Source organism: Tachypleus tridentatus, chromosome 7 (genome assembly GCF_004210375.1).
Source record: "Tachypleus tridentatus isolate NWPU-2018 chromosome 7, ASM421037v1, whole genome shotgun sequence".
Lineage (NCBI taxonomy): Eukaryota > Metazoa > Arthropoda > Merostomata > Xiphosura > Limulidae > Tachypleus > Tachypleus tridentatus.
Genome location: NC_134831.1, coordinates 42,127,543 through 42,139,257, shown reverse-complemented (window position 1 = coordinate 42,139,257; position 11,715 = coordinate 42,127,543). Strand labels below are relative to the sequence as shown.

Sequence of the window (11,715 nt, the reverse complement as noted above, 5' to 3'; positions counted from 1 at the left end):
CTTCCACTTTTGTCTTTGCTTGCTGTGCCTTGATTTCTTTTGCTTACTGTTTTGTCTTAAAAATAATAGTTTGCAGTTTTGTTTACATTACTTTAGCTTTGACTGTATGATTTTTTTTAAGGACCAGGTGAAGGTTGTGACAGGCGAGTACCTTGGTTTCCAGGTACTAGGTGAAAACACTGGTAGCTGGGCATACAAGTCTTTTCCTCAATGTTGATACAAAAAACTATGATACCCTATACCCCAAGTGCTTACAGTTGACTATTCTTCTTCATTTGCCACTTTACATACGATCACTAGTCACTTGAAATTAGCCATCAGCAATGGATGGGGGGGGTCTGTTTATCAAAAAACTATGAAACGTATTTTATACTTCTATGTACATATTTATTTCCAGTAACTTCATCTGCCAGTCTTAACAGACAATACAACTCCTCGTAATTATCCAAAACTAAATATGATGTTACTATACTTTGAGCTTTGATAACTTGACACAAATCTAACCAATTGTTATAAGTGTTAGAAGCAATTTCCTAGAAAAATCAGTAAACAGACTTGACTGAATATGGCCAAAGTTAGCTTGTTACTGTTCTAAAAAAATATTTAATTTGTTGGGCTAGAATATTGTATATATTACTTTTCTTAAAAATTAGGGTAAAAGCTGCAAAAATGTCAAATTCTAAGGAATGAATGTTTTTTTTTACATTCTTTCATTTTATAATTGTCTGTAGGCAGGCCAAATAGTAGTTTCTAACTTTAAATATTACCATAGGGATAAAATAGATTTAAAGTACTGGTCTTATATATGCACTTAATTTATTATCTTCTATTAACACTCATGTATTAATTTTAGAGGAATGTTTTATTCATCACAGTTTCCTTAATAATGCTCATGTATAAATTTGTCCTTTAACATCTGTCAACTTTTTTTAGGTTCATTTTTATAAATTTCTAAGAGTTCGGATGTACTACTTCCAAAGTCTTATGATGAGGGTGGTTTGAGGGGTTCATGCAGTGATTGTAAGAAAGTTCCTCCATTAATTATTTTGGTTGTGGCAACTATATATTCAACTGCAGCTGAAAGAAAAAAAAAGTTATTATTAGTTTTTTTTTTACCTAGGGTAAAGTTTCAATAAGATCTTTATGTATTTTAAACCAAATTAAAAAAAAATCATTTTCATATTTTACATTCTCCCAAGAGAAAAATAAAATGTTAGTAAGAGAAACATGGAAATTTACTGCAAATTAAATAAAGAATTAAAGCTGAAATACATACCATCATCCTGTTGAGAGAGGAACCTCAAAGCTGATATCTCTGACAAAGTACAGCCTCCAAGAAAAAAAACTAAAGTAACTCTTGGATCTTCCATATTGGACTGGATTGATGAGCCAGATCCTCCTAAGAGACGTAGATAGAATAATGTGGTTGGTCAGTTACTCCTACACAATGTGTAAATGTGTCAAATAGATTTGCCCATTAGTTAGTTAGCCATTTATTCATAAAAAAACCTAATATATATAAAGAGAATATTTTTTTTAGCCAATAAATGAACTAAAGTATGTAACAAGAACATGATTAGCTAAATATCCTAGACTGGGTTCATGAAAGTTACCAAACCAAGAATCTTTGGTTGACTTGCATTGCACACTGAATATTAATTCACTTTATAAGAATGTTGTTCCATGTCCCATGCTGGTACTTCCTTCCAGCATCAAACAGCTGCCATGAATGTGCCTGACAACTGCAATTTTAATATAACATATTTTGCAAAACTTCCACACAAGTTAATTCGAAATGCACCTGAAGATCTTCAAAGGAAGTGCAGTGATTCCTATTTTTTGAGACTCATTCTTATGAGAAACATAGCTGATTTTGAGGTGTGGATGAAATCTTGTGAATTCTTTTGAGCTTTAAATCCTTGTTTATAGTTCCAGGAGATATGTCCAGCTTCATTACAATGGCTTTTTTGGATCACAGAGGTTCTTATTCAAAACCATACTTTTTATGGATAAATGGGGTTGTTTTGGACCTACATGCTCCAAGTTTTTCTATTTCTGTGGGGGTCAATGAAAGCTTCTTTCTTTCTTTGAAACGTGTACTTTAGTTCAACCTTATTTAATATTATTACTAGATGAATATCCTTCCTGAGAAAAAGCTTTGACATAATACTTTAATCACAAGTCTATCTTTCTGGAATTACACTATTGGGGATTTGCTGTGATTGAAATACAATGTATTATAGAAATTTTCTTACAATTAACTATAAACTACATGTAGTAACACACAAGCCATTCGTTCCTGAAAGATACTTATGTTTTGTTTAAGACAAAAATTCAAAAGACTCATAAATATGGGCTTAGAGAAACAGCCTCTTTACCATAAAAATAGCAGTTTGCTGAGAAGAGCATATATTTTTTATAAAAGATTTTTATAGAATGCATTATAAAAAGCTTACTTCTTTTTCTTAGTCCAACTGGTATCTGTTGAATTTCTTCTACAGTTGGCCCTAGCAGCTGGTTTAAAACATCTGTGATTGCTCTCCATCCTGGTTGAGCCAAAAACTGAACTAAGCGTACACTGAGAGGTGCATAACCACTATGGACATAAGCAATATCAGTAGGATTCTATAGCAGAAAAGAAAGAGAACATTTTATTGCAAAATTAGGATTCTAGTAAGACAATTATCTCTATATGCATTCTTAAACACTTAACAAAGTCTACCACATAAGACCTAATCCTTTCTAAAACTACTGTTCATCAGCTGCTGTTGGGAATAAGTGTCATCTTGAGAATGCATCTCTTCATTTGTATAATGCCAGGTCCATTTGTACAGAAGTGGATAGATACATATTTTTATGTTAAAGTGCAAAGTAAGAAATTAAATAATTGCACCAACTGCCAGTACAGATAAGCAAGAGGAGTATTTAATTCCAAAGGCACACATACACTCCCTTTTGTGTCCTGTGTATAAGAAGGCAACACCAAGTTGATATTCAACTGGAGAAGGAAACATGTAACACTACTGTGGATTAACATAATCCTGTCCACAACAATGAAACTCAAAGGCTATACTGAACTGAAGAATGAAGCATAACATTACTGTGGACAAACATGGCTCTGTCCACAACAATGAAACTCAAAGGCTATATTCAACTGGAGAAGGAAAGATGTAACACCACTGTGGACAAACACAGTCCTGTCCATAACTCAATTGTGACTTAAATACCTACAGAGCACAATCTCTGTAAGCAAGTACAAGTAATTCAATCAATCTGGAATTGATGTGCATTTACCAAAAATACACAAGATATCAGTCTGTAAACTTGTAGACTCATGACACTTCTACAAAATAATCAACACCTGGTCATAATGAGGGTAATGAATGACTTAATCATAAAGAGCAGAATCCAGTAAATGAAAGACAACAAGTTGCAACAGAAGACAGAAGTCCTTACTATGTTACTCTTAAGCTGTAACTTACAACCTCATAAATTTCCACAGTACTAGCAATGAGACAATCCATAAATTTAAATTGATAACCAAACAATTGTAGCAGATATGTAACTCCCTAAAACCTCTCATTTTCTCTTCTGACAGATATATGCTATGTGAAATTACTTGAACGAATGAAATCTGCCTGTTGCAGAAACATAAGTGTTGATGATAATGTTTTGAAAGTCTTCCACCTTTTGTCTTCAAATCAGTGTGCGTACAGTGTTATCCTTTTTTGAAGTATAAAGTTGCTGACGATTCAACTAAGTTTCATCATAAATACTCTGCCTAAACAATCTATCAAAGAATATGAGGAGGAAAATTGATGCTTTACATTAGGGAAGAAACACAAGGGTGTTGTTGGATCATTTCTCTCCAAAAAGGCTATTGGTATTTGATGATCTAAATAAACAGTGTAGAGAGATGCTACAATACTCTGTGTATATATATATATATATATAAAGAAGCGCCTACAGAACTTTCACATATCTATAAATTTTAAAATCTCATCAAGGAACAACATTTTCAAGAAACATGGAAGTTAGGTGAATAGAGTTGGAAGAGATCTAGAATTTATGATTCAGATTTATTACATCTGAAGTCATGAAATGAATACAAGCACTTGGAATACAAAGTGACAAAAGACTTCCCCAGTTCCCATGGATAACCCACAGAATCAATGAAAACATCAGAAAAACAATCAACATTTTCTCTGGCCATGAAGAATTACTGTCAACAGTTAGATGTAAAGCCAAGTTCACTGTGGTGTCACAAAGTTACTACTGCAAGTTAACATTGAAAGAATTGGAAAAACAATTTCTTGATAAAGTAATGAATGGATCTGAAATAACACAGAGTGTATAGAAATTATGCTGGATGATCTTATCCAAATTATAGAAACTAGACACAGATAAAGAAAGTCTGTAAAAAAAGAAGTTACAGTGGTGACTATCAAAACATACTAAAATCATTAGTGTTAACCAAACAAATGTAAATGGGAAAAGGATCCTAAAGAAGGCAAGAGGAAATAGGTAAAAAAAATAATTCTAGGTCAAAGACACAAGGACAACGTAAGTGAGGGCTTATGGAAAAGAGGCACTTGAAAAGGTACAGTATGGTAAATAAATAGATAAAGCAATATATTTTCAAACTTATCCAGAATACAGAGTCAAAAGCAAATGGAAATGACTGCAATGTCAGTCTAACCAAATGTAAGTGTATCTGATATTCACAAATGTCCATTATGGAAGTATGGAAGAAAATGTCCTCCTATGTCTTAATCACATCCCAAAGCAGAGGGAATGTTGACATTCCTGAGAAAAAGAAAACAGAAAACAGAAGACAGACAGCTTCAAATGGAGGTGAAGAATAATACCAATTAAATAATGTGAACCAACAACAGACTGAACAGTTATTTTCATAAACATCATCAAAACTTGGACAACTCAAGAGGTTAAACAATGACAAAAAAAGCCAATCAATGATTTTGCATTATTGTACTTTACCTTATATAATATATCTTCAAAGTTACATTGGTAAAAGTATCACATTGCATATAAAGAAAGAATCATACTCTAATGCCAAAATAAAGTCTCAATATATTAGACACCAACCAATACTAAATAAGGGAGTGATTATACCAAGTAAACAGAATTACAGTGAGTTGAGAAGTACCCTAAAGTCATTGTAACAAATGGGTCTAAAACTTCGTGATGCAAACTTAACAGTATAAAAAACAAAACAATAAAAATCCTTGTTAGTATGCAACATTTTCACATCATTATTACAGCCCAAAATGAGCTGGATCTTCACATTTAATTTACAGTTTGTTGCCTTTTTAGATTGGGAGTCATTAATATCCACAAAACTGAATACAAACTTTCAAAGTAAGAGCTAGTTCCAGTTTTATAAAACAATGCAATTTAGTTTAATAGTTACAGATTTTTACACCATAAAATTTTCAAGCTTTTGTTGTGAGACATTATTTGGTAAAATATTAAAAATTTGTTGTTTTTCCTCTTAAATTTACTTTTTTTTTGTTATTAAGTAACTGGCATATTTTACCTCCCATTAGTTTCAACTTATTTGATATTAGTTTATCTTTTTTTGATACTCTATTTTGCTGATTGAAGCAATCATCATTCTTAACTATATCATAGAAAACACGGCAGAAACTGATAAGACTTATCAGTACGCTATGACCTTATCTTTCCAAATGGCAATACCTGTATCATATCTGCCATCAATATCCTTGGTTAAAATCAACTCATGACTAATAAGTATGGTTTATTTTTAATAAATAATTTTTTTTATTTGGGTATGTTGTTTGAACAGGACTAAATAATACTCATTAAACAAGGATTTGTTCACATGAATAGTTTGCTGTTGCTCACTAAACTTAACTAATCAGATGCCACAGAGGAGTAAATATGGCACACAGGTATGAAAAGAATGTCAGGTAAAACTATCAAAAAATTAACAGAACTGTGGCTTGTTCCTAAGGGCTGTGAACTTCCCATTAGAATCCTTTATTTACACCTACATGAGTTCAAGGTAGCTAATATGCAAACAAACTACAACTTACTGACATGTACTATATTTATTATATATTGACACAGTTGGAATAGTATTTCATAATCAATCATTTCAATCTGTCTCCTCTAGCTATTATTAATGTTTAATCACATGCTGTGACACCATAAAAGAGTGGTATGATAAAACCACTGACAAAGAAGGAAGTTGAGTTGAGAAAAATTACATGAATGATTATATTTTCAAGGTATAACAGTTTCTATAGTTTGAGATGAAAAGAAATAGGTGCATAGAAATTAAAGTTGGAATAGTTTTTCATTTTTCCATTTTTGATACACTAAATAAATGTTTTATAATACTAAAATATAACTTCTAAAATATTTTAGAGATAGAATTATAATTTCATTTTTACTTAAAAATTTAATACGTACATGTGCACTCAACATGTCATAAGAAGATTGTGGAAATCATCATTATAAGCAGGCTTAGGCCTAACTTCAAATGGGAAGCTTTTACTGACCTTGTAATGGTTTCTGCTCGTATTTGCCTTGAAATATTAGTTGATTTCTTTATGTTAAAAGTCCAAATATGGCAAAAAAGGTGCATATATATATATATATATATTTCTGTGATGGCAGGACAAAGTTCAAATGACATTCATTACTTGTTCACTGCTTTCCTATAAAGTTCTTAATTTGCAGCAAAAATGAAAAAAGATTTATCATAAAAAGAACAGTATTGTACAAAAAAAATCCTAACATACTTGTTCGTTCACATCATCTACCATTAACCTTAATGTTTTTCTAATGGATGAATATGATTTAGTCCCTTGTATGCGAAGCAAACCAGCTTTTTCCAAGTTGTTAATCGTCAGAATATGCTGGAATCCATATGTCTACAAAATAAAAATGTAAGTTTATTAATTGGTGTTTAACACAACAAAGAAAAAGTTGCCAATAAGATTATTAACACATTACAAAATCTTCTTTGTTGTAAGCCTACTTTATATTTAAATTTAATCAGTTTCACTCTTTTCATGCTCAAAATAAATCTCAGTTTGATTCATCAACTTACAAAAGCTTACATCCTAGTACATATAGGTTTTAAAAGGCCTAACATATCAGTAATTGCAGCTTTGATTTTCTTCAGATATCACATACATTTAAGCAAATAAAACTTTTAATATGCCAAACGTTTTGGTAGCTGTAGCTATGGTGTTCAATAGATTTCAGCTTGAAAAAGAAATACTACAGAAGATTTAACTGCTATTAAATACAATTATTAAATAGAGAATGTGCTCTCTGAGAAAATATTTATTTCTCAATGTAATTGAAGAATCACTTGTTTAAATAATTAATAAAATCCTCCTTAAACAAACATTTATGAAATGCTGCCAAATCAATTGATAAAAATGTTAATTTAAAAAAATCCTTAAATCAGTGACATTCCTAAAATATTCATGAACTAAATATTTTTTCCATAGAAAAAAAGTCAATTAAAGTTTGAGAAAAATAACATATAACTAAGAAACAAGTTGTTTTCAATCTTCTCAGTCAAAAATTATCTGCAAGTGATACAAATTTATCATTACTTCCAAGGAAATTTTCAAAAAAGAAATACAAATAGGACTAGAGAATCTAACTAGAAACATGTCCATTCAAATATGTTTGAAATATAACCTGACACTTGGAAAACATGGCAATATTTCATATGACAAAAACATGTTGATTTTCCATCTCAAATTACTGAAAGTGCTCTTCTCTCCCAACCATCCCACCCTAAAACTATTCCAGAGTTTTCAGTGAAAGTAATATTGATTGACGTGTGTGTTCATACCTGATTTACAAGTGGAAGAATTATAAACCTTAGCATTTCTAAAAAAATGATCAGTTGGTTTATTAAAATCAAGTATAGAAATTCTGTTGTTGTCATGACTAGCTATAAACAACTCAATACCATGAACAGTACCTACTTATATCACTTAGTGAAATTGGATACTGATTTTATGAACAAAAACTAACATCCTTTTCACTTTATATGCAACAGTTACTGCTTATAACTATACAAAATTCCTTACTAGGATATTTTCCTCTTGTATAACTAAAGCTTTTACTTTTATCAGAATCCTGTATGACAAATAACATATGCACACAATAGCCTACTAAAGAAATGATTTACTGTACTCCAAAACATTTTTAAAATGATTGCAGCCCTATATTTTTGTTAGATGTCTCCATCACACACTTTTTTACTTCTTATAAAAATTTTCAACTTCACAACATTCATATTGTATCTACTTTAGTTAATTTATTCATGATCAGAATTGACGAAATTATCACTCCACTTCATTCCATCTTTAATTTTCTAAATCTGTCACATGGATGAAACTTTTTCCAGCATTTAAAAACATTTATTATATTGACAGTTTTCTTTCACATTTGAATGTAACCCACCCCAATATCATATTCACAGTAGAAAATAAGTTATGGTAAAAAAGATGTTAATGTTTTGATCCAAAAAAATAAAAGATCTCATACCACTGTTTTTTTCATACACACACAGGCAATAGAGAGTTTATATTCATTGGAATACTTTCTATCATCCAACACAAAAAAACAGGGATCATATAGAACATAAAGCTAAAAATGCATGTTCACATCAACTGGTTCTTTTCAATAGATATAAATGTGTTAGAACCATGACCCAATTTACAAAATAAGTATCTTCTGACAGTTACAAAGGAAACTGTCATCCTTAGAATGACAACCCGAAGATACAATTATACCATGTATCCATATGTTTTCATAAGCCATCCAAACAACTTGGTTGAAAATAAAATTATATAACATGGATAAATGTACAACTGTCCTTCCTACCAGCAAGAAAACTTGGTCAAATTGTATTGTGCAAACTTGTTGTCAAAGGCTGTTCAAGACCCTTGTATCAAACTACACATAAAGATTGTGGTCATTCTTATGATTAGAGAAACCTGCTGACAAGATTAAAAAATCACTCAGAGTATCTTTCCTCATACCCCACAATAATCACTCTTTGTTTGTTTGTTTTTTCAGATGTTAAAATTATTGACAGAGAAACTGATATAAACAGAAGAAATATTAAAGGAACTCTTTTTAATAGAAAATGAAAACCAATCATTAACCAGTATTCAAATGTAAAATTATGTTTGTTTTAATTTTTCCCTTACTCTACACAACTGTGTTTGACTTGTTTTTATTTTGTTACTTAGTGATGTAGTATCATTGTTCATACTGCAACATGTAACAGATTTGTTCAAATATATCCACCTTATGGTGCTAGTTCAGTCTACCAAGTTATAGCTTTTTAAAAATAAAAAATAAATATGTTTTAAAACACAGTAACATGTTTTATCCATAAATAAAACTAATTTTCATACTATAAGTTTTCTATTAATTTAAATCATTGCTATTTATTCTCACATGTTGGTATGAAATGTATTTCAACCTTGTATTTACTTACACAAGTTCTAAAGACTAGATTCTTACACTCAAGTACTTTATTGTTCAGTAGTTGCTTCTGGCACCAAAAGGTCTACACCACAGGTTTTTACCAATAATTAATAAACAATATTAGCATTCAACTATTTCAAACCAATACTGTATTAATTAAACCAATCTTCTATTTACTATCACTGATCATCCATTTACCATCACTAATCCTGTGTTTAGTATCACAAATTATGTGTTTATTCCCACTAATCCTGTGTTTAGTACTACCAATTTTGTGTTTATTCCCACCAATGATGCATTTAAAACCACCAATTGTATGTTTAGTACCACATACCCTGTATTTATTGCTGCCATCAAAAGTATGATTGTTACCAGCAGCCCAATGTATTTATTACTACAAATTGTGTTAAAAACCATCAAAATCATTATACTAATTGTTAATTGTCCTCAAATGACTTTATAACACTGGACAATACCAAAGGAAGCATTCATCTATTAAACTAAAATATACCTTACTCTTTTGTTAATAGCAAAATTTATTTTTTATTATAATAAAGCTGAAAACTATATATTTATGTTTAATATTCACAACATTGTCTTTTCAGAGCTTCTAACTTAACCTTCCCTTATTGATTTCAAAGTCAGTGTATGAAAATATTCATGATTTCATGCAAACAATTTAATGATGTTGCTGATTGGAAATATACATATCTTGAAAGCAGTTTCATTCACAACCTAATAACGTGCGTTTTGATAAGTAGTTTTGTAATTATATAAACATTAGAACTGTTTAATACTTAACTATTCTAATTTCACATTTTTTTCTGTAATAAAAAGCTTATAATAAATATCAAAAACACCAAAAACATCTTCAATACAGATGCTTTGAATTTCATTAAATTCCATTATCAGCATTAATATCTAAAAGAAATAGTTTATAAAATTTGAACTACAAAAAACAAAACATTAGCATTGAGCAAGTTTTCGTACTTAATCGGAAGTTTAGAAAGATGTTTTTGGTATTAACATGTTTTTAATATTTCTTGTAAAACTTTGTTTCCACCTGATGAATCAGTTGAAAAAAAAACTTAGGCTTAAAAATATTAAATACAAATAACATGGAGCTTATCTTCTGCAGGTTTTGAGAGTTTAGGCTTAAGACTACTGTTACATACTAAACACTACAACGAAATAGAATTTGTCTTGCATAATAATCCATAAATATGGCCTTAAAGCCACTGCTTAATACTGAACCTGTAGAAGTTCTCTTTTATAATATTCCAGAAGTTTGGACTTCAGGCCATTGTTAGTTACTGACTGCATACAGAGGAGTCTGAGGACCTGACAATTGAGAAAAGAAAAAAATAACTTTAACTTGTTTCCAGTTCTATGTTTAATTGTAAAATTTTGCTTTTCTTATAGTAATAAGCTGTACAGTGGGCTACCTACACTGTGTATGCACCAAGTCAAGCTCTCATCTTTTCAAGAAAAAACATATTTAAGTGAAAATGCAACTTAATTAAAATTTTTCAGAAAAGTTATTTCACTGATTTTAGTTCTCTTACAAAATCAACTTAAACTGATCACAATCTCACCTTGATTAATGGTTCCTGTCGAGCTATACATTCTTCTATATAAGGGTTTGCCTTATCTGTCTCGATTCCGTTCATGAATTCTGTTAAAAAAAAAAAGAAACTGTAATACAACAACTGCTGCATTGTATATCGAACAGCATATAATAATACACTATTATCTAATAATACTGTGAACTGTGTTTGATAACATGGACCACAATTATTTAAAATTAAAATAAAAACAAAGGTTTTTATTCATTTCTATTAAGACTTCTTGAACCTATGTGTTTTTCTAACATCATGAATACAATTATTTATATTACAGAAGATATCTGACCATCTCGTCATGGATTCAATGGATTACATCAACCTTGTGACCCCAAAATGACCATCGGAGTTTTCATACTATATATAGCTTCTAATACATTTTGTGTATTTTCATAAATTTTTTTAAGCTTCCAGTAAGCATTAGAAATCTTTTTTACACAAAAAAATCACAATTTTTAATGAAGTATTTTCACTAAAATTTTTTTCTTAGATACATGAAGTCAAAATGTTGAGTGTTTGAATGCAAAGTGATTTTCATACAAAAATTAAAAATACTCAACATTTTGACTTCATGTATCTA

General features: G+C 30.2%; 1 protein-coding gene across 2 annotated transcripts in view; it reads right to left on the bottom strand.

Moving 5' to 3' along the window:
- Nucleotides 1-365: 365 nt before the first annotated feature.
- car (vacuolar protein sorting-associated protein 33A) overlaps nt 366-11,715 on the bottom strand; it is a 47,239-nt gene continuing 35,889 nt past the window's right edge. For both annotated transcript variants that reach the window (XM_076511302.1, XM_076511303.1), the window contains exons 11-16: nt 11,109-11,188; nt 10,768-10,854; nt 6,789-6,920; nt 2,457-2,625; nt 1,277-1,399; nt 366-1,077 (exon numbers count right to left, since the gene is read on the bottom strand). In XM_076511302.1, coding sequence (XP_076367417.1) covers nt 983-1,077; nt 1,277-1,399; nt 2,457-2,625; nt 6,789-6,920; nt 10,768-10,854; nt 11,109-11,188 — 686 coding nt within the window. In that variant the 3' untranslated portion in view covers nt 366-982. The remainder of the gene's footprint in view (nt 1,078-1,276; nt 1,400-2,456; nt 2,626-6,788; nt 6,921-10,767; nt 10,855-11,108; nt 11,189-11,715) is intronic.